Here is a 22,544-nt window from a genome sequence, read left to right on the forward strand (position 1 = left end):
TAGCGCAAGAGTCCCAAGCCTGAAACAAATGCCTAGGGCCAATAAAAGAAGAAGGTGGATGACCATTTTACATGAATCGTCTGACCACGGATGGCCAAGATATGGCGATCGGCAACGCCTCGCATTGATGACTCTGCATGGAACATCGGCTGTGATAGCCTGTGGAAGGGAGAGTGAGAGGAAGATGCGACCCCACGTCCCAGAAACAAATCCAAATCTGTCTAGCCGCAGGACATGCAGTATCAAAGTCTCGCAGCACCCGAAACCTTTGTTGACCTGGTTTGGATTTGTCAAAGAAACCACGTTATCGACCCTCCGAGCCGGCTTGATAGAGAGCTATCTTATCCGATAAGAACGGTGGCCCGTCCTGCAAGATGGCGAGACGTCGAGCTTAAATCAGCATCAAGGGTTTCGGATTGTTTGGGGACGTTGGGATGAAGGGAGTGCTGTTCACCATCAACCCCCGACGAAGTTGCTTCTGCGCGCATGGAGATAAGGGCAGGCAAGAGCGGGGACCCTATTTCGCTGAAGAAGGCATCAGCCGTTGAAAATATCCGCGGAAGAGGTGGTGTTAACCTTGAAGAATCCTTAACAATTCTGATTTGCCTGCTGCGGAAGAAGAATAATAGGCCTGGGCCAGGAGTCTCGCACGCATCGTTATTCGCTGCTCTTTTCCATTTGTTTGCTTGGAGTTTCCTTTAGAGCCCCAAAACGTTCGTGTTTGTGGCCAACCCCGTCATCATGTGGCGCCTGCATCATGCGGGAAAAGCTTTCCCACTGACGAGTTGTGTCCCTGGTGCTGGGGGATTGGCTTCTGGCGGATCCTGACGCGCAAGCTGAAGATTCTTGCATCAAGCGATGAGTTGGCGAAGGATTGTCATAGCTTCACCGTACTCGTCAATCACGCAAACCGACATGATCTGCAAAACATGGCCTTGATACCTGAAACCCCCTCCGCTTGTGCAAGTCACCGACAAGGTGGGCGGGTTGCGCGTGGCCTGAGTCTGACTACCCAATCCGGGCATTCGCCTGGCTTCACGAGCCCTCTGAGTTGCCAACCGGATCCGTCCTCGATTATTTCTCCCGCCGTCGCATTCCCTGTTTGCTCTTTTCTTGTCCTGCAGGTTCTGACACAGACTCTTCTCACAGGGTTGCTGGAGTTCCGAGATTCGGGTAATGATGACCTCCCTCCAACAAAATGATGCAACCGTGGCAGGGATCTGGGGCAACTGGGGATCGAGGGCGGTGGAACTGTGGCTCCCTAGGCAGGGCCCTCCTCCCGGAATGGACCCAATAGTGGTCCCTCAAGATTGGAATGAGGTCGGGGGTGTACGGATGTTATTCCGGTGGACAGGTTAGAGGGTGTATAGCCATGTTTCATCTGCTGGTTAGACCGACGGGGAGAGAAGGTTCGGTGCCCAAAGTGCTTGACTTGGGGTGTTGGCGACAGTGACTTTGGCTCCTCTCAATCTGTTGTTCGGTGGTATCCGGTGCCGGAGGCAGACCCGAGGACGCATATCAGCAGGTGGCAGCGAGAGAAGCCCGAGGGAGATAGAGAAGGTAGAGGGAGAGGTTCGAGACGAGACGAGACGAGAGGCCAAGTAACGAGAAGAGGTAGGTTGGTGCCTAGCTAACTGCAGCCATCACTACCTGTATCTACTTATGGCCAAGTACACGATCCTCGGGACAGTGACTATGACCTATCGAGACGACTGGTTGCAACGACTCGAATGGCTACTACGCCGTCATACATACCTAGAGACGAATGTCTTCGGGTAGTTGCAGGTTATAACTCCCATGGCCATGAAGGTGCGGCGCCTGGTGTTGGCGGAGGTAGGCGCAGGCACAGGCACAGGACAGGACAGGCATAGGACAGGCACAGGTTGCAGCTGCAGGTGCAAGCCTCCGGCAACAATTCGAGTAGGCTTTAACTAGTAATGCAGGTTCTGCAGGCGAGGGGGTGATCCATGTAGATGCCCTTGAGGCTTTTTGGGGGGCGAGAAGGGGGGCCGCTTGGGATGGGTAGAGTAGGTGTGCACTTACTCGGACACCCGGTTGTGAATGACACCACTGGCACCACTGGCACCGCCGCCGTCTAGCCTAGGTATGCTTCTCCATCCCCGTCCAGCGTCCTCTACCTGCCTATTGTACAACCAAAGGGTGGACCTCCAAGTAAAGCCTTACCGAAAAGGATATCCCAATGCTCGTGGCCCTGCAGCTGTCATATTGCACACCCGCACCATCCCCAAGCCGTAAATCTGCAGAGAAAAAATTGTCCCTTGTGAGTGTGGTCCAGTGCCTGTTTTCTTTTCTTGCTTTTCCCACCTTTTTCTGAGCAATCATCTGTCTGAAGCAAACCACACCCTCAGTCCCAGGGACGCCCTTCAACGCCTCGCATACATATGTCTGATCGCCCATATCGACATCTTACTTAGGCCTCTCTGCCACTGCCAGCGCCCTCCCCCCCCCCATTGGCCCGCAAACCCCCGTCGCTCCCACCACATTCGCCCCAAAGAAGCAACCCATCGCAGGGTACTCCTCGAAAAAGTCATCTCAGCCTCGAGACATCTTCGAGACACAACCCGACCTCTCAGGGTCGAGACGATCCCGCTGTCATTCACAAAAGAAGGGCCTCGAGTTCCCGCCCCTCTGACTCGAAGCAACTTGCAATTCTTCCGAACAATCGGTAAAAACAACATCGGCTCCTGTAAGGTTTGCTTTCTCCCAGAGTCACCCCTCAAATACCCCGAACTGCAGGACTGATCAGCGACCTCTTTCCCGACGCCAGGTCTCCCATCAGCAGAATCCTCCCCTGCGTCTCGTTTTCCGTTGATCGACTGCCGACCTTCAGAGATCACCACCCTTTCTCCTTCCCGATCCCTGTGCAAGTTGCAGTCCCTTGCATTGCTGTTAAACTTGCTGCTTGCCGGTCAATACCTCCAGCCAATTCGTAGCGACTGACGACTCTCTGGTCTGCGTATAGCTTGTGTCGGACATTATTTGACTGCATTTCGAGTCAGAACAACATTCACAAAAGGAACTCCGCCGTATTACCAGCCGACCGCATTGGCTTGCCTTCTTTCGACTGGTCTTTGGACACTCGGTTCTGTCGAGGTCTAGGCCAGACCCTTATACAACACCCTCCTGCAGCGGGTGACCTGTACTAATATACAGTCTACAACCCAACGCAGTTCGCACGAGCGGATGTGCCAGTCTTACCTGTCAAGTGTGTCAATATCTTTGTGAGACGCTCCAAGCACGGATTGTCAGACTTTACCATAAGCCCACCCCCAGTCGACATCGAGGACCGGCATACATCATGACGGGGAAAATGACCCTTTATAAATTGGTGGTGCTGGGAGATGGTGGTGTTGGGAAAACGGCTCTGACCATTCAGGTTTGTTCTGCACAGAACCCCCTTGCTTCGAGTGGATTACTGAGCGCCCCTTGCAGTTATGTCTGAACCACTTTGTCGAGACCTACGACCCTACCATTGAGGACTCCTATCGGAAACAAGTCATGATAGATCAGCAGGCCTGCATGCTTGAAGTTCTTGATACTGCTGGACAGGAAGAATATACTGCTCTGCGCGACCAATGGATCCGGGATGGTGAAGGATTTATCCTCGTCTACAGCATCACCTCGAGAAATTCTTTCAGCAGAATCCAAAAGTTCTATTCCCAGGTGCAGCGAGTCAAGGAGTCAGGCCATCCGAATTCTCCTACCGGCGCGAACTATCTCCAGTCTCAGATGCCTGGACAGTCCACGTACAATGGGCCCCCCATCATTATGCTGGTTGGCAATAAGAGCGATCAGCATCATGAACGCGAGGTGCCCTTTCAGGAAGGCCAAGCGCTGGCCAAAGATCTTGGGTGCGAGTTTGTGGAGGCGTCGGCCAAAAATTGCATCAACGTCGAAAAGGCCTTCTATGATGTCGTGAGACAGTTGAGGAGACAGCGACAGTCGCCTATGAAAGCAATTGACCGGAAAGGCACAAACTACCTGTCCCAACCCACTCCACGGAACAACTTTGATTCCGATCATCAACGGATATATCGCGATCACAACAAGAAGCGCGGTACCAAATGTGTTATTCTATGAATGTGACCAGGCTTAACCGACAACCCCAGGGATCGGTGCTTGATATGAAGCTATGAGTCATTCATGTCCAGAGCTGGCGACATGTAAAACTGTCAGGACCTGTGGTACAATCAAAAAACTTCCTGGTCATCCCCCGGAGCTCTACAGCCGTCTTCCTCGAAGGACATATACCACACACCCCTTACCCATGTGGTAAGAAAGAAATCCAAATCTGTCGGGACAGGGACATCCTCGGCAGTTGTTGTCCACACGGCGTCATTGTCGCTCGCTCCTCTTCTCCTGCTACATACCTCGACGGCCACTTGTGTCTCCCACTCGCCTTGGCTGGCTTGAGAGGGACCATCGGCCCGAAGAAAGCTTAGAACCAGCGACCAGACCTGTTTCTATTGGAGAATACCGTATAGTACAGCAGCACCAGTTATCAAACTCCAGTGTACAATATATTCACGCCTAAGATACTAGAAAGGAATATGTCAGAATGTCAGAAGCTCTCCATGCCCTGCTTAGCTGTGAGCAAACCTGCATTTCTGAGGCTTCAGCTCCATACGACCGCTCTTCGTGGAGTAGGAACAGACAAAGAATCTTTGGGTTGGGAACGGTGGTTGTCATAGTTCGGGATTGACGACTGCCACCCTCCCCACGACGTCGGCATAACAGCTCCATCCGGTATGGCTACCTGGAATGGTGTCGGGGCGACGACAAATGTGGCGCGGCCCTCAGATTTCGAGATGCCCAATTGAAGCCGAGGCCGTGTTTGACCTGGTATCAAGTTGTGTGGGCACGAAAGGGGGACGTGATATCTACGATACATGCATGGCAGGGGACATCGTATGGTTTGTGCTCGGGACTAGAAGGGACGGGGATCAATCAGGTCTCCAGGAATTGATTTGGTTTTTGTGGGACCAGAAAAAAGCCGGGCACAAAACTTGTTGTAGGCTATTGTACTTGCAGCTAGCTAGACGGAACAATTGTCGTTATACTGTACATAGACAAGCAAGGGACAGTCGTCGCGTGCTATCAAAAACTTAAAACGCCCTGGGTCATTTCCGTCTGATCCCCAACACTCAACGCCCAACGCCATCGGCTCCCCTAGGAGGACGGCCCAGTAACGGCGACAGCCGAATGAGCCACGACCAGCGCCGACAGGCCGGGACCGGAAGCGGAGGAGGAGGGAGGGGACGGGGAGTGGGGAGGGGGGAGGCGCCAGCTCGTATGTACCGAAGTACTCGTACGGTATGTATATTCCCTCGAAAGCCGGCGTGGAAGCTTTCTCTCCGAAGCATGGACAGACGAGTGAAGAGGGGGAGGAAGCAAGACAACATTGGTCACTACATACCTAGGTATGTATTATTTATTATTACTACCACTATTACGAGGATGACGCGTTAGGTAGTAGTCAGGTACTGTAGTTAGGTATGTAGGCGGGGAGGTAGGAGAGGTACTTTCACCTTAGTTGACAAACAGTAATACTCTAATAATAAAAGACCACATTGACACTCACTTATTCTCCCACTTTGCGAAAGAATGAGGACACGAGAGCGAAGGAATTCCAATTCCAATTCCCATGTCCACTCGACCGCCGACAACATCCATTTCCCCCCATTCGCGGACCAGCGAGTCTCGCTACGGTATTACTGGTAATAATATTAGGTGGAAAAGGGTCTGAAAGCAGGGCGGGGGGTAGATCAACCATCCGACCAACCAGCTAGCCAAGCATAGTGATGGTTGTGATGGTGGTGGTGGCTTGAAAGTTCTCAACGGACCAAAGAAACGAATCAAGCAACCGAGGCGGAGAGGATCGAGAAGGAAAGCCATGTGTGTGGCTCTGAAACTCCTCCTCCTCCTCCTGCTGCTGGAAGTACATTCGAACCGAGAGTGACGAGGACTTGGTAATGGCATACATAGCATACCATATCACATGAAACATTGTTGAGTCAGTCAGTCAGTCTTCTGGGTAGATAATGACTAGAGTGAGGGGGGAGGCTCGGGTACTGTAATTGATCAGCCACATGCTGGTAATAATATTTATTTCGAGAGGAGGAGAGAGCATCCACCACCTAATAGTATTACCACGAATGTAGGTACTCGTATTTGGGGCAATATCTGCCGCCGCTACTGCTTGTGCCTCTTTCCTCCGCTCTTCTCCTCCCTCCGTTCTCTTGATGATCATTCCCCTGCAAGTCCGTTCTTAAGGGTGCAAAGAAACCTGGATATATTCTCCTACCTCAGGCCCCACTGCACCCCTGGTGGTGATGGTGCCCCATTCTTTCTCGTGTCTGTTGGCCCTTAGTTTGTGGTCCCTGGTGGTAGTCCGTTGTTCTCGACGTTGCAACTATAACAACTACTACCGGCAAGAGATAATCCCTTTCCCCTTTTTGGACGTATGGAGCACGCCAGCCAGCCAGCCAACCAACCCAGCCGGCTGCCGTTGTTGTCGTTGGGGCACCCAGGGACTTGTGCATTTGCATGTGCACAGATCGGTGCACAGACCGCAAGGGAAAAGATCCGCGTTCCATCCCATCCATCAAGCCATCAAAGTGCGTTCTGGTGGTGTGTGAACCATGTGCCATTGCCGCTGCCCACACACACGTTGCAGATCCCATGTGGCTTCTACATAGGGACCTGCATACGGCGTTTGTCCGCTGTGTCGGCATTGGTTATTCCAGGCCGCGACAAGCCGACCTCAGTAGATTCACCATTACCCAGCCCAGGGGTGCCCAATAGCGACGATGTAGCCTATATATTAGATGGCTGATGTTCACTAATGGGTCCAAGGATCCGGCTGTGTCCATCATGACACGGAAGCTCCTATAGTGAATAGCGAGAACGCCAAAAAGGTGCCATGTTGTGTCTGAAGCCGGCAAGGCTGCGTAAAGTGTTGAGATGAAATGGTGACGCTTGATGGTAACATTCCACGCCAGGACTCGTGAGGCAGCGTCTTCTTCACATGCACCCTTCGGGGACAGAACCAGTCGTAGTTTCACAGAAGACCGGGCTCTACCATTCTCCGGCACCGTTACTGCAAAGATGGATACGTCAATCCAGCGGATATGCACGATCATTAATGCGATTGTATACATTTGACCTTCGAGCTGAAGGTGATCCCTGACCTCGATTCCAGTTGAACTGATGATCCTTGTGTCGCCATGGGACCGCGGGTATACGCAAACAGAGAACTGAGCGCACTTCAGAAGACTACCGCCTTGCATCGTTAGCCTGTCCAGAGTGACCCTTAGCAACGCAACACTGCCCCATATGTCGCCGGTACTCGGTAAGGCTGCTGCCGTTGGAGGGGAAGGTGTGTGGTACAGAGGCTGGTGTCACACTTTCCCGCGAGGGTGAAAGCAGGGAATTCAAAGACCGAGTTCACAACATTGCATGCGAAGCCCACTCCAGCCCTTGCCGGCAAAACGGGAAACAAGCGACCATACACCCCCAGAAAAGCAACAGGGGCCGAAGGAGCCCTCGTCGAGGCTTCAAATGAGGCAAATGCCGTCGTTCGCTTCCCCAACAAGGCATCTCAGCATTTTGGCAGATGGAAGATACCACTCCTTAAAACGGAAACAGTGGCCTCAGGGGGCCGTAATCGCTTGGATGCATCTGCAACGTAAGCGAAATGGCAGAGTCTACAATCCCAACTGCCGTGCCGTGTCGCAATGTAGGTGGTGGGCAGAGGATTGAGCTCGATCAAAAGTACCGTAGTAATACGTCTCGTTGAGGAGTGGAGCCGAAGATTCTGACGATTGAAAGGCTGTACCGAAGTTCTCTCTTCCAAGCCTTCCACTCCGTGGAGGAGATTGCCCTCTTCCAGATTGGTCTTAAGTGTAGCCAACAAACTTATCGTATCAACATATAACCATCTTCCCCTTTACTCGGGTCGACATGGCGAGTGCAGCAAGGGGCATGGTATCCATTCCTGAGTGTGTGAACCCGACGACTCCTTCTGGCAGAAGTCTATCATGGTCGTGATGCTAAAGGGCCGAAGTTTTCGTCCAGCCCAGAACCAGGAAGGAAGTCGAATGCCGTCTCTTGTCTTCGTCCAATGAATGGCCACGTCACACGCCAAATGGAATAGTCTTTCTATGCTCTGCAGGTCGGGATGTCCGTTTTGCGTCCAAGAGGGTGGCGTGACCTTGCCGCCGTTGAACGGCATAGACGAACCAGACGTTAGATCTCACAGGGGCGGCGTCCAATCGCATGGATATATTGCTTTTTCTTCGCCAAATCCTCAAGCTTCTGGCTGTTGTCTGCGGGGTGCATTCCTGCCTTGACCCTTCCTTGGAGAGGCAGCCATGTCATGTTTTAGGTGTGATATGACTCTCTTGTTTGTCTCCTTTTCTGCTTCAAGTGTCGCGATTCGAGCTTGCAGCTCTGCAATCTTCTTATCCTTCGCCTGAACAGCCAAACGAGTGATGTCCCGGCCTTTGATGATCCCCTGAGTACGCAGGTCGTGCCTGTTGAGAAGATCCACCAGTTCTCTCTCGACAGCTGGATCGATCCGTGAGCCTCTCAAGATGTCGAGGACTTCAGAAGCAAGTGTGGATGGCTCTGGTTCAGGCAGAAAATGCTGCGTAGCTCTATTAGCTGGAGTAGTGGATGGTGAGAGCAAACCGCTACTCATGGATTTGTGGGTTGCGCTGGGAGTGGTGAAGACATCGTCGCTGAGAGGCCATGTCTCGTCAGCGGTGGCAGTCTGTGCTGTCGTCTGAGAAAATCTCCTTTTGCCTGGCGATGTCAGACTATCTGTCCGAGGAGCTTTCTTCGGGGTCTTGAATGGCGGCAACTCCAACATGTCTTGCTCAGCCTTGAGGAGTTCTTCGTCATTGCTGGACGACCAATCGAAGCTGTCTTCATGTTTAATGTTCGCAGGCTCTTTCGTGTTTCGTCTGTCCGGGACGTCGTTTCTTGTTTGCGGCGTGGGGGGTAGAGCGAAAGGTTCTTTCTTTCGAGGAGTGACTGGAGCTGGCGCATCTGGCTCTGTTCGAGAATTGCCGAGAACTGCAGCTTCTTCGCGGACTTTGGCATCATCGTTCCACAGGAAGAACTTGCATCGTTTGTGCTGCGGCTTTTGGCAGGTGTAGACTATCGCCATGCATCAATACCAGCGACCAATGTGCAGACAGATTTCACCTACACCATCTTCCATGATTTTTTCCGCCATTCTTCACCTGAAACTTATCGGCTGGCATCCGTGGCTCACAGTCGCAATGCCAGACACCGTCGAGGAAGACCCCTCTTTTGGCGGTGCGGCCATTCCTCGTGGTGTAGGAGTTGGTCATCTCTGGCGTCTCTGTCACACGACGGCTTCCCTTGGTGGCGACTGTCTTGTCATATGATGTTGCAGCATGGCTGTCTCGTTGCTGTAGATGATGTTTTTCGATACCATATGTTGGGGCGGCTGGCAGCAGGTCACCAAACCACGGACACAACAATGAGGTCGCAGGTTGCTTTGTTGACGCCATGACGCAGTGGCAGATGGGTAAGGAAATGATCGAAGTGGGGGTTCTCGGCACGGGTCACGCCCGTTGAGCCTGTGAGTTTGGTGGGCTCACTGGGCGTGCTGGGCATGCTAGGGTTGCCGTTCAGCCACCAGCAGCCGAAATGCCAGGCACGACGTCGGTGCTCGAGGTACCCATTGCCAGTCCTCGCTTCCCCAGTGGCGCCAATAGGGGATTCCTTACTTAATTCAATCTCCAACTCCCATGCCATCTTTACACCGGTATCCCCAACGCGACACGCTCCTCTTCCAACGCCTCTCGACACACAGCGGCCGGCTTACCTGAACGTTTCACGAGGCCGTTCCTTGACATTGACGATTACATACTCGCGACCTGCCCTACCTTACAGAAACGTGCGCACACCGACAGTTCCGTCACGAGCCGAACAGCTCTTCGTCCACCCGAATGATGGTCATCCAAACACCCATTTTCCCAGACTTATAACATAGGTACAACCATGGCGCCTACGGGCGGTGGAGGAGGAGGAGGAGCAGGAGGAGGAGCAGGAAGCATCGGCGGCCTTGGTGGAGGGGGGAACATTAAGGTCGTGGTCAGGGTGCGACCGTTCAACAGTCGCGAGATCGATCGCAATGCGAAATGTATTGTTCAGATGCAGAATGCCCAGACCATCCTGCAACCACCTCCAGAGGCAGAGGATCGTCTTCGAAAAGGTGGAAAGGACGGCGGAGGCGCACAACGGACTTTCAAATTCGACAAATCCTACTGGTCTTTCAACAAGGCAGATCCAAACTATGCTGGTCAGGACAATCTGTTCAACGACCTGGGCGTTCCGTTACTCGACAACGCCTTCCAGGGCTATAACAACTGCATCTTTGCATATGGACAAACAGGCTCCGGGAAGTCATACAGCATGATGGGCTACGGCGAGGAGGCTGGTGTAATCCCTCGAATTTGTCGAGAAATGTTTGAACGGATCAATGGATTGCAGTCTGATCCACACCTGACTTGCACTGTCGAAGTCTCCTATCTGGAAATCTACAACGAACGGGTCAGAGATCTTTTGAACCCGGCGACCAAGGGCAATCTTCGGGTCAGAGAGCATCCCTCGACAGGTCCTTATGTGGAGGATCTGGCCAAGTTGGCCGTCCGCTCCTTCAGTGAGATCGAGAACCTGATGGATGAAGGTAACAAGGCACGGACAGTGGCGGCGACAAATATGAACGAAACCTCTAGTCGTTCTCATGCCGTCTTTACCCTCACCCTCACGCAAAAGCGCCACGACGCCGAGACAAATATGGACACTGAGAAAGTCGCAAAGATCAGCTTGGTCGATTTGGCTGGTTCCGAACGTGCGACCTCCACCGGTGCTACCGGTGCTCGCCTCAAGGAAGGCGCAGAGATCAATAGGTCACTCTCGACCCTTGGTCGGGTGATCGCAGCACTCGCCGACCTTTCCTCCGGCAAAAAGAGCTTGAAAGTGCCATATCGAGACTCGGTTCTGACTTGGCTTCTTAAAGACTCACTTGGTGGAAACAGCATGACTGCGATGATTGCTGCGATCTCACCAGCAGATATCAACTTTGAGGAGACACTGAGCACTCTCCGATATGCCGACTCGGCCAAGAGAATCAAGAACCATGCTGTTATTAACGAGGATCCCAACGCACGTATGATTCGCGAGCTCAAGGAAGAACTTGCCAAACTCAGGAGCCAGTTGGGGGGGACCACTGCTGCAGGTGCCGAGGAGACGTATCCTGAAGGCACCCCGCTTGATAAACAGATGGTCTCAATTGTGCAGACGGACGGCTCAGTCAAGCGAGTCAGCAAAGCCGAAATTATGGATCAGCTGAGCCAAAGTGAGAAGTTGTACCAGGACCTCAATCAAACTTGGGAAGAGAAGCTTCAAAAGACGGAACAGATTCACAAAGAGAGGGAAGCTGCGCTAGAAGAACTGGGTATCAGCATTGAGAAGGGAAACGTGGGGATGAGCACCCCCAAGAAGATGCCTCATTTGGTCAACCTGAGCGACGATCCTCTGCTGGCTGAATGCCTCGTCTACAACCTGAAGCCAGGGGTTACCACGGTTGGTAATGTTGACTCGTCAGAAGCTTCCGAAATCAGATTGAATGGGTCCAAAATCCTGGATCACCATTGCAAGCTCGAGCATGTCGACAATGTGGTGACAATCATCCCACAGGAGGGCGCCGCGGTCATGGTCAATGGCGTCCGTGTCGACAAGCCCAAAAGGCTGAAAAGTGGGAATCGTATCATCTTGGGGGACTTCCACATCTTCAGGTTTAACAACCCGTTGGAGGCCAAAGCCGAACGTGCCGAAAGAAGTCTGCTCCGACAATCTGTCACAGCCAGCCAGTTGAGCTCCCCAACGCCATTCCGTCCTGGACACGAAAGGAGCTGGAGCACGGTGGGATCGGAATTCGACGGTGAATTAAGTCGAGCCCAGTCTCCAGGATTAGGCAGTAACAAGGACTCGGACTGGTTCTTCGCTCGTCGTGAGGCCGCTGGCGCTCTGCTTGGGTCAGACCCCAAAATCATGCAACTCACTGATGAGGAGCTGGACAATCTCTTTGAGAATATTCAGAGAGCACGGGAAGAACGACGAGGACGTTCCGACAACAAAAGCTTTGAGCATGATGAAGATTCGGACGATCTCAGCTCCTTTCTTGTGCGCGACAAGTACATGTCGAATGGTACCATCGACAACTTTTCTCTCGACACGGCCCTAACACTCCCAGGCACGCCTTCTGTACATGGCAGTTCACAAGGAGATGGCGAACCGACCTTGACCCCCGGCCAGTTTGGACACCAAGCTCAGCACGAGACGCAGAAAAACGGAGATGAGGAGAAACAAGGAGCCGCCGAGAACGCATCCAAAGACGCTGAACGGGAAGCCCAGGCGGCTCGGATGCTGCAAGAACTGGAACGGGCGAGGCTGGAGTTTGAAGAAGAACTTCGAAAACAAAAAGAAGAGTACGAAGCACAGATCAAGAAAATGGATCAAGACGTCCGCATACGAGAAGCTGCTCGAACGCCGGCTGGGTTCCTGCCTCTGGAAGCTTCTGAGATAGCCATTGCCCGGAACGTCGTGGAAAAGTGGCAACAAAGAAACTACATCTTGATAGCAGAGGAGGTATTGCAAAACGCCGGTCTTCTCAAGGAAGCACAGGTCATGAGCAAGTTGTTGGATCACGATACCAACTTCCAGTTTGTGATTCTGGACAACGGACAAGAACGGGGCTCTTCCTATGATCTCATCCTTCAAGATATATCTGGAGACGACGATGATGCTCTGGCGACTGCGCGCAAGCCGTGTCTCGCCGTGAGGGTTATTGACAACGAGCTCAGCTGCATTCACCTTTGGTCGCTGGAAAAACTTCGACTACGAGTGGCTAAAATGCGCCAAATGCGCCAGTACCAGAACCAGCCAGAATACCTGCAGCATTTCCGAATGGACAACCCGTTCCGTGACTCTGACCAGCCCTTGTTTTCGCTTATTGGCGATGGGAGCATTCCTCTGACCGCTGTCTTCGAAACTCGCGTGCAAGATTTTGTGGTGGAGATAACTTCGCCATCGACGAGACAAATTGTTGGCAAGGTTAGGATGTCCCTGGAACCATCATTGGCCGAGTCTCCACCTTCCACCATCAAATTCAACATTGTGATGCGTGACTTTGTGGGCTTCGCTGAGCACGAGGGCACACAAGTCCATGCCCAGATGACGGTGCTAGGAACTGACGACGAGAGCGTGGCGACCACCCAGCCTATTCACGGGTTTGGCGACGGTCCCGTACGTTTTGAGAGCATCCACAACCTGAGTATTCGTCGCTCGGGTGAGAAATCTGCGATTTTGAAGATCGCCATTTTTGCTCAAGTCAGCTCGACGCATCTAGATAAGCTGATCAGCTGGGATGAGCTTCGTGAAATGAATGAACACCCTGCCGATCAACAACCTGCTCCTCGTTTGGCCGAGTCTGAATACACCGTTGAAGAACGACATGACGTCTTTGCAAAAGTCCAGATCCTCGAGCTTGCAGAAAACGGCCAGTACATGCCAGTGGAAGTCATTCAAAGCAACCCAAACGATTGCGGCGCATTCCAGCTGCATCAGGGGCTGCAACGTCGAGTTTCTGTCAATCTAACGCATGTCCTTACCGAGGGTCTACCATGGGACGACCTGAAGTCTTTGCGAGTTGGGGAAGTTCATCAATTAGATTCGTCCGGGCGTGTGACCGACATTGCGTCCATCACGCCAGACATTCCCCTTAAACAAATCCAAGAACCTATGATCAAAGACAATGCCGACGGTACCTCGAATATCACGATCGTTGGACAATGGGACAGCTCATTACACAAAACCCTCCTCCTCGACCGTGCCACCAACGAAAACTGTAGAGTTCAGATTTCTTTGCGTTGGGACATTGTCTCCAGCCGTCTTGGACATGATCATCCGATGACGTTCTCTATCGACCAACAGCTACAAATTCTGCCACGATCCTACGTTCGTCCCCAGTCTATGTTCAAGTCCTTTTGGAATCAAACACGGGTGACCCACGCTACAGACGGGTTGTTCTCGATTGTCGTGCGACCAGTTAGCGCCAAGAGAGCAGCCGATCTATGGCGTCTAGATACTTCGAAGAATTACATCAACGGGGAAGAACTGCTCGGCAATTGGCAACCGAGAGGGATTTCGTTGGTGAAAGATTACTTGATTGCCCGAAGGAAAAGGCGTCAATTGGAGGATATAGAATCCGCGAAAGCTGCATTGGGGTTGCGCAGACTGAGTGTAACCGCAAACAAAGCACGGTCTCGCGCAGTATCACCGTCTCAGCTGGATTCTCGGGAGGAGGAACTTCTACGCAAATACCTCGCGATTTGGATGAAACCGAGTGTGGAGATGAAGAACCCTATCTTTGATGAAGGCGACGAGAGCACACGTCCCCAACCATCGGCAACAGCGGTTCCTGAGACATCGGCATCACTGTCGACCCGTTACCGAGCCACTGTCAACCACGTGCCCAAGAACACGGTTTCCCTCAAATCGGGCTATCTGCTCATGCCTTCGGAAACCTACGAGTCCTCTCCCGCTGGCAATCACGCCAGCACCATGCAATGGAAACGACGATTTGTCGATCTGCGACCTCCTTATCTTCACATTCAGTCCGTCCCTGACGGCGAGGGAATCAACGCGGTCAACCTCACACACGCACGAATTGATCATGATCCGGACTTCAAACGCTTACTTGGTGGGGGTTCATCTGTTTCGCACGACGGGGCCGATTTCTCGTCAGCAGAGCAGCGTGGTCACAGAAGAACCGGTAGCAACGCGGAACTCCATGGTCTGGCTCACGTATTTGCTGTGTATGGTGAGCAGAATACCTTCTTGTTTGCAGCGAGAAGTGAGAGTCAGAAACTTGAGTGGATTCTGAAGATCGATCAGAGTTACTTCGCCAACGACGGAGAACAAGATCAGGTTGACATCTGAGAGACAACATTTTCAGTCCCTCTGGGCTGGGATGGAGGGGTTGGAGGATGGGGATCAGGGCGATTTGGATTCTGAGCGTGGTGGTCGAGGAGGCTATTTTGATGTGAATGTGATTGCATGCTGATTGAGCACCAAAAAACTTATGACTTGGACGTGGACTGAGCAGAGTGATTGTAGATCTGACTTGAAGATACCCCTTAGTTGTTACCAATATCGCTTTCAACATCTGAACTGCGCACAGCTTCTTGGTTCCTGTGACGGAGGCGTGTACACATCTCAACGGCGTTGAGGTTCGAGATATCGAGATTTGGTGGGCATGTGCAAGGGGCTGTACACAGTGGGCAGTAAGCATAACACAGCCTGACTTGACCGTAACAAAGGTGAAAGTAAGTCGGCAGCCCCGAGGCTAGCAACAAGCTGAAGATCATCAGCGGAACCAAAAAGCTGTCTGCGATGTCATAGACATCCAGAAGAATCGCCAGCCCCACAAGTAGGAGCAGAAGTGAATGGAGGGACCGGCGACAAGGTAGCAGCACTTGACACGGGCGCCATTTGGCTCAGATTCTCGCTTGCTACCGTTGAAAGGAAGTCCAGAAGCTCAGAATAGCCTAGGAATCATTTCTGAGACCCGGCACCGTTGGAAGACAGTCTTTATCGAGGTTCAGGTCGAGGTCGAGCTCGAGGTTGGGCAATTTCCCAACTCGGGCAAGGCTTGGTCGCCTTGCATGGGGAGTCAGACTGGGCCCCATGGCATCGAGTCAGCCTAACAACCTGGTGTTGAGTATTGAGAGGAACTTGTCTAGCCTGATTGTTGTCGACAACGAGGCTGTCAAAGTAGGGATGCATGACGTAATTTATTAATCAGCGCCCTAGAATCCCACTGTGGGGTCTTGGCACTAGCATTTGGTCTTGGCACTTCCGCTCCCCTTTTCGTCTTCTCTCTTTACTCTCTTCTCTCTCTCCTCGACATTTTGCACCCCTTACCTGCCACTGCTTTTGTTATCCGCGTCAAACTGAAGGCCGTCCCCGAGTGTGCAGCCGGGTTTTTTGACATTGCCAGCTGTGCCAGGACACACTGTTGACTGACAAGATTTTGATGTCATTCCAGCCGCTTGGCGCCATGTCAGCGGCTCCCAACAAACCTGCAGTTTTGCCTACCAGGGTCCAACAGGACGGATGGCATCTCCAGTGGCAGCCGGTGACAACATCAAAAATTCAATGACAACTACGGCTCCCGCCGACCGGCCTGGGGCGCCACGACGGTCGGCGAGACATCGTCCTAAGGCCTTCCGTCCCCTCGGAGCCATTTCTGGTGTCCACTTGACTCGCGATCAGCCCTTGGGCCCTGTGTCGCCCCGCAGGCGATCGACAAGGAGCTTTGACAGTGAAGTCCACATGAAAGGGAAAATCGAGATACTTGTCCATCTTTGCACATAGGCCATTTTTGCTTGAGCCGTGTTCCATTTTCACCGCTAGCTTTTTCCCCGTATACAGCAGGTAAATCGTTGACATCATCCCCCTTCCTCCTCCTTCTCCTCCTCCTCTCAACCTATGCTCCCTACAAATGCAACCAGTACTCTTTCTGTTATCCTTGCAGAGGATTTCCTGATCCCTTCATCCCTTCCAACATGCCCCGCCAATTCCCTCATTTCTCTGCTCGACGGCACAACATGTCCAGTTCAGGCGCAGCCACGGCGTCGGCTTCCAACACTCAAAACACCCATCACCACCACCTCCCCCACAACAATGACCCCGATCGAGACTTCCTCTCTCGTCGTGCCCGCGCCAAAAACCATGTCATTGCCATGGTCGGTGAATTCGTGGGCACCACGCTCTTCCTCTGGTTCGCCTTTGCTGGCACTCAATCCGCGGCCATCACGGGCGGAGGTGTAGCAAATACCCCGACCCAGGTAACCTTGACCAGTCTGGCATTTGGCTTTTCGCTGCTCGTCACGGTGTGGGCATTCTACAGAATCTCCGGAGGATTGTTCAATCCCGCTGTATGTGCTCTCTGCATTACCTGGCGGCGATTTCTGCTTGTGTGTGTCTCTCTCAGAAAACTGACCGAGGAACCGAACCGTGAAATCAGGTCACCCTGGGTCTCGTGCTTACCAAGAACCTCCCTTGGGTTCGTGGACTTCTCCTGTTCCCGTCCCAAATCCTCGGCGGGATCGTCGCGGCAGCTCTTGTCAGATGCATGTTGCCCGGCCCCCTGGTCGTGGGCACCACGTTGAGCAACGACACCACGCCCGCCCAAGGCGTCTTCATCGAAATGTTCCTGACCTCGCTCCTGGTGTTCACCATCCTCATGCTTGCCGCCGAGAAGCACTACGCCACCTTCATGGCTCCCGTGGGCATCGGCCTCGCGCTGTTCGTGGGCATGATGGCCGGCCTCCCCTACACGGGAGCCTCGATGAACCCGGCGCGCAGCTTCGGCCCCGCCGTTGCCACGCCCTATTTCCCGGGCTACCACTACATTTACTGGTTCGGACCCGTCATGGGCTCCCTTATGGCGTCCGGCTACTACGCCTTCGTCAAGTATCTCCGCTACGAGGAGGCGAATCCGGGCCAGGACGCCGTCAGCCCTGAGGAGAAGAGCAGGGACGAGGAGATGGGGCCTTGAGCACAGGCAAGAAGGGCTGACTAGCTCACGGAACGGGAATGATGTGATTTTCACATGGCTGTTTCATGAGGGCTCCATATGGGACGGGAGACAGGCACAAAAAAAAGGAAGGGAAAAGGAAAGGGGCCAGGAAGGAAACTGGCTGGCCGTATTGTTTGTGTCACACAACAGTGGGAAAGGATATATGATTTAATCTGTCTTGTGCTGCGAGATGCCCTCCTGGCAACTAAAAAAGGTGGACGTCACTGGTATAATATGTAACATGTGGAAGAGTATCATTGACACTCATGATGGAATGATATACAGCTTCTTCCTCTTCTGCCACGAGGAGTGTGTGTCTTGGAGTTTGCTTAATAAACGTCGCAAAATTGTAGTCCATGTTTGGGACGTGTTTGACATCGAGGCTATATTTTCTGCAACAACAGACGGCCAGAGGCAATGCTAAAGGGAATCGCATGCATAAAAGCTCTGCAGAAGTCCTGTGGTGCTGGTCCCCTCGGATTGAGACCCTGCAGTCTTCTCATCGTCACCAGAAGCAGCACGAGTCAGCAATGGAATACCACCACTCCGGTACTCTGAGCGAGGAAGTTTAAGCTCGTTGTCCATGGAGAGCTCATGCATCCCAGTGCCAAAGCAATTCGCCTTGCCCGTGCACCAGTCCCTCCAAAGGACGGCCTCATTGCTGTTCCCACCAGCTCGTCCATGCATCGAGATCAAGCCTTGCACACCTGATTTCCGTATTCCTTCTCTTTCTAGTATCACAAGGATTCGGGAAGATGTCAACCTTGTGCAAATCCCGTTGCGCAAAGGATTCCTTCAAACAGATATCAGGCAGTCTGAAAGGTGTGCAGCCCTTGCAAGATGATGGCCAACTTTTCGTTTCCACGCTCAAGCGTTGAGTATTCCGCCTCCGTCCCTGCTCTTGATATAAACTTGCTCAAAACGCCTCTCCATAAAGCAACCTGAAAGGTCTTGACAACCATGTCCTCCCCTTTGTGGTCTAAACTCCATAACCAATAGCTTGTAACATCATAAGTCTTCTGTCGTAAATCATGATCTCATAGTGCCAACAGTGCGCCCGCACCTTCAAGAGATTTGTTCAGAGCTCCGAGCCTCCCTTTCTATCTTCGTACCAAATTCTCTGTACACCAATATTTGACTTGTTGGTCATAACTTTTCACAGGCCGTCGCTTGATGCGACGGTGATCTTTCCCGGTATTAACGCCGTAACCATTCGAACTTTTTTCTAGGATCCCCCCCAGCCTGTTGTGGTTCAACCTGTACACTTCGGTCGTATAGCTCGCTGCGTGGGTCTGCAGAATCCTGTAGTCATCAATCAGAACGGGGCGCCGCGCATTGAACGCGGTCAAGGTGTCTCACCTCTGATTCTTCAACGATCTTGGTTTCCAAGATCAATTTCGTTATCTCATCAGTACGAACGGATCTTGGCGGGAAGCTGTAGGGATTTTCGAGACTTCGTTGGATGCCAACAATGACGTCTCCCATGATCTCAAATTTCTTCCAGTTGACGTTGGTCCCGATAAATGTCTGGTTTGCTGAAGCCGCCATGGTAAGATCTTGTCGTACAAGGGGGAGAAACGGAATCCGTTCACCCGGAGAATTGTCCCAAGCCATGCGATATGCGGCGTGAGATCTTGATATCCCCATAAGAATGGTCAGTCTCAGAAATTGCTTCTGGACCTCTGCCGGTATCAGATCTCGGGTGGCACCCAAACGAGCAATCTCATGACCATTGATACCCGCCACGATAGCGCCAAGGGAGTTGTAATTGTTCAGTTGCCTCACTTTCCACGCGAGTGCCATAAATTTCTCCAAAGCTCTTGCTCGATGCTTTGGCTTGTCCCGGAGTAGGATCATGCCGGACACAAATAACGCCAAATGATTGAAATTTTTCACCATGGCGCCGATGTTGTCGGACGAGCTGGATTTCCTTTTCTGCGAGGTGGAAATAGAGACGTGCCGAACAAAATCCCGGGGCCTGATTGCCGAGTACACTGTCCAATCGATCCGTGTAATTTCCCTAGCAAGGTCATCGAGGGTGCTTTCCATAAAGAGATGCCACTGAAATTTGCTGAGACGAAAACGGGGTACGGGCCTGTATCTTTCTGCTTCCAGTTTTGCATTTTCCAATTGTACAAAGTTTGCATAGGATTGACTGGAGGGATTACTTGATCTCATCATGCTGGAAGACGTTGAAGGCACATTGGATCCGCGTGCAGATGAAGTTGTCCCGTCACGATCGTCCTCACTGTCGTCTTCTTCTCGTCGTCCCTTACGACTTGACCTCGTCATATTCTCCGTGCTCGGCGAAGGAACCAGGGTTGAAGCGGACGACAATATACTTGCTTTGTGGTGAATAGTTGCGCCACTCTTCTTACTTGATGAGGAGGGTAAATCATCAAATGCCCAATCCAAGTCTTCGTCAGGAATGATGGTGTCCAGGTTGTTACTAATCTCTCTGGCAGCTGGGGCGAACACCTTGCTCTTTTCAATACTTTGCACAAAGGGGATGGCGATATCACGAGCAGGGCCAGGAGAAAAATCCCCGGGGTAGGTGGCAGTCCATTGAGCCAATACCTGCAGGTATCGAAGCATCTCTGCGACTTTGGAGAAGTGAACCATCTTACTCTGTTCCACCTTCATGAATTGGTCGATAATGGCGGTGAGCAGTTTTTGTGGAGTGGCAAAGGCTCGGTACAGACACAAAAAAGACGGGACAAATTTGGAATCCGTTTTGCTCGCAGGCAACAAGAGGAGTTTGTCGACCAGTTCCTGGAAGGGGACCCCGCGCTCTACGTTTGAACCTTCCTCAACTTTGAGACCGCCCAAAGGAGGGCACAAAGCTTCCACTTCCGTCCGAGGTGAGAGGTCATGTGAGTCTTCGTCCATGTTGAGGAAGGTTTGATACGCCCGGCTGTCAACGGTAGATGTCGATTCGGGACGCAGCATTGATTTTACATAGTAGGAATCGGGCGTTTCGGGAACTGCTGTCGTTGAAGTCTCAAGAGAAGATACGAGTTTGCCGGTAAAATCACCAGAAGATATTGGCGTGTGGGGTCCTGCTGGACGGCGCTGAGGTTGGGAAACAGCTGTCGTGTCCAGTCTGAGTTTGGCCTTGCGACTGGCTGGAGCTACATCCTCCGTCTCAGAAGATTGACTATATTCGTTCTCGGACTCGACAAGTGCTTGTCGCACTGAAAGATTCAGCAGTAGCTCCTTGGACTTGGAGATTTGCAATCGACTATTGGATCGGCTTCTGCTTCGAGCCGACTTTGGTGAAGGGTCCCTTGAGAGGACGCGCTGACTGTTTGCAGACTCGGTGGAAGTGTATGATGACTTGCTTGCTCGAATAGACGCTGCATCCATTATCAGCTATGAGGGCTCTGTTCGTGTCGAATCATGCATAGGATTGATGATCGGCCCATGGGAATACATTGCATAGCAGCCGTCCTTGGGAAGTCTGCCCATGAAGGATTATAGAAAGGTAAAGCGGGAACGATGAAATCGGGGTGGGGGTTTGAGGAAGAATAGTGTTGCTCAAATGCGGAGCAAAACTTACCTCGAGGAGATGCAATGACTCGATGAATCATTGCAAGAAAACACTGCTTGGTGTTCTCTGGGGATCTGATGGAAATCTCGGCAATGGCAACCTTGGCAAGATTGTGACGGATGGTCTCGTGGAAACGTGGACTGATTTGACGGGCTTCGTTCTTGACGTCGCATTTGGCGGCAACAAGCATACAAGGCACACCGGTATTGGTCATGGAAGCTTTAGCGACGTCGTGAGCAGGAGATCAGACTTGGTCGGGGAAGATATGTCTGCTTAGGACGGGTATACTGTTGGGGGATGGTACTTACTCAGTGCGGCCGGGACGTCGGCGACGCTTTCCTTGTCAGAGACGTCGTATAGGCAAAATACACCATCAATCTCGGGCAGAGGAGCCCCGTTTATGTATGTAGGCCATTCGATTCTTCGCTCGCTACTGAAGTCGACATCGTCGAAGAGCAACTCGAAGAATTGGATCTGATAGCTCCTGTCTCTGATGCGAACTTCAATCGAGGTACGAGACCGATCTTTACCAATGGAGTTTCGAATAAAGGTGGTTTTTCCCGAGTTGCGAGAGCCCAGCACCAGCAAGTTGATGGACGAGGTCGACTCCGAGTCACTTGCCTGGAGACAACCCGAGGTCAATATAGCTGCCGAGGACTGGTACCACCATGGGAACTAGTCGGAGAGGCGAAACAAGATCAGCCAGACGTACCTTGTTCGGGAGCTTCGCCTCGAGGGAATAGCCAGAAAGTTGGGAGCGATCTGAGCGTCGGTTGTTTGTGCCACGGTCTGGAGAAGTCAAAGAGTCGACCCGGGCATGGGGTTTCGAGCTTCGGTGGCTGGCATCTGAGGGTTTGATAACGGCGGAGGGACGCCTTTGGTGCTGGTCTTTGCGTCGATCAACTGTGGGGGCCGAATTGTGCCGTTCCCTGACTCTGGGAGGCGGCTCAACAGCCTTTGCATCGAGTGATCGATACCTTGTGGAACGGGAATCCATGGATCGGGGTTGGGAGGGGGTCAGGTTCAAATCACTGCATAACTACTGGTACCGAAGTGGTTGACAAGCTCAGGTTGGACCTCTGACAAACCACACGTTGCAGATGATTGACGACCAGAGAGCTGGAAACTGGTGGAGGTCATGGATTTCTGGGACATCAAGACACCAAGTCAATGGGTCTTTGTGATGGGCTAGCGGGAGTCGGGAGGAGACGAATCTGGTTAGCAGTGCCAGCAGAGCTCCGTGTCGAGGAAAGATATGGTAAAGGGGACTAGACGAATCCAGCAGGTGGG

General features: G+C 52.4%; 5 protein-coding genes across 5 annotated transcripts; 3 read left to right on the forward strand and 2 right to left on the reverse strand.

Annotated features, from left to right (window-relative positions):
• Positions 1–3,319: 3,319 nt before the first annotated feature.
• AYL99_03229 (protein Ras-2) lies at positions 3,320–4,101 on the forward strand (the record flags this gene model as incomplete). The annotated part of the gene is made up of 2 exons (XM_018834745.1): positions 3,320–3,397; positions 3,454–4,101. 2 exons carry the CDS (start codon positions 3,320–3,322, stop codon positions 4,099–4,101), a joined length of 726 nt encoding a protein of 241 aa, XP_018697369.1.
• Positions 4,102–8,329: 4,228 nt separating this feature from the next.
• Positions 8,330–9,563, reverse strand: AYL99_03230 (hypothetical protein; the record flags this gene model as incomplete). The annotated part of the gene is made up of 2 exons (XM_018834746.1): positions 8,330–9,183; positions 9,302–9,563. The coding sequence occupies 2 exons, from the start codon at positions 9,561–9,563 to the stop codon at positions 8,330–8,332; spliced, it is 1,116 nt and encodes a 371-aa protein (XP_018697370.1).
• Positions 9,564–10,056: 493 nt separating this feature from the next.
• AYL99_03231 (hypothetical protein) lies at positions 10,057–15,060 on the forward strand (the record flags this gene model as incomplete). Its single annotated transcript, XM_018834747.1, has 1 exon — positions 10,057–15,060. The coding sequence occupies one exon, from the start codon at positions 10,057–10,059 to the stop codon at positions 15,058–15,060; it is 5,004 nt and encodes a 1,667-aa protein (XP_018697371.1).
• A 1,670-nt stretch (positions 15,061–16,730) lies between these two features.
• Positions 16,731–17,683, forward strand: AYL99_03232 (hypothetical protein; the record flags this gene model as incomplete). Its single annotated transcript, XM_018834748.1, has 2 exons — positions 16,731–17,060; positions 17,150–17,683. The coding sequence occupies 2 exons, from the start codon at positions 16,731–16,733 to the stop codon at positions 17,681–17,683; spliced, it is 864 nt and encodes a 287-aa protein (XP_018697372.1).
• A 1,218-nt stretch (positions 17,684–18,901) lies between these two features.
• Positions 18,902–22,251, reverse strand: AYL99_03233 (hypothetical protein; the record flags this gene model as incomplete). Its single annotated transcript, XM_018834749.1, has 5 exons — positions 18,902–19,006; positions 19,064–21,060; positions 21,264–21,473; positions 21,563–21,875; positions 21,967–22,251. The coding sequence occupies 5 exons, from the start codon at positions 22,249–22,251 to the stop codon at positions 18,902–18,904; spliced, it is 2,910 nt and encodes a 969-aa protein (XP_018697373.1).
• Positions 22,252–22,544: the final 293 nt, after the last annotated feature.

Source organism: Fonsecaea erecta (genome assembly GCF_001651985.1).
Source record: "Fonsecaea erecta strain CBS 125763 chromosome Unknown Scaff2, whole genome shotgun sequence".
NCBI lineage: Eukaryota > Fungi > Ascomycota > Eurotiomycetes > Chaetothyriales > Herpotrichiellaceae > Fonsecaea > Fonsecaea erecta.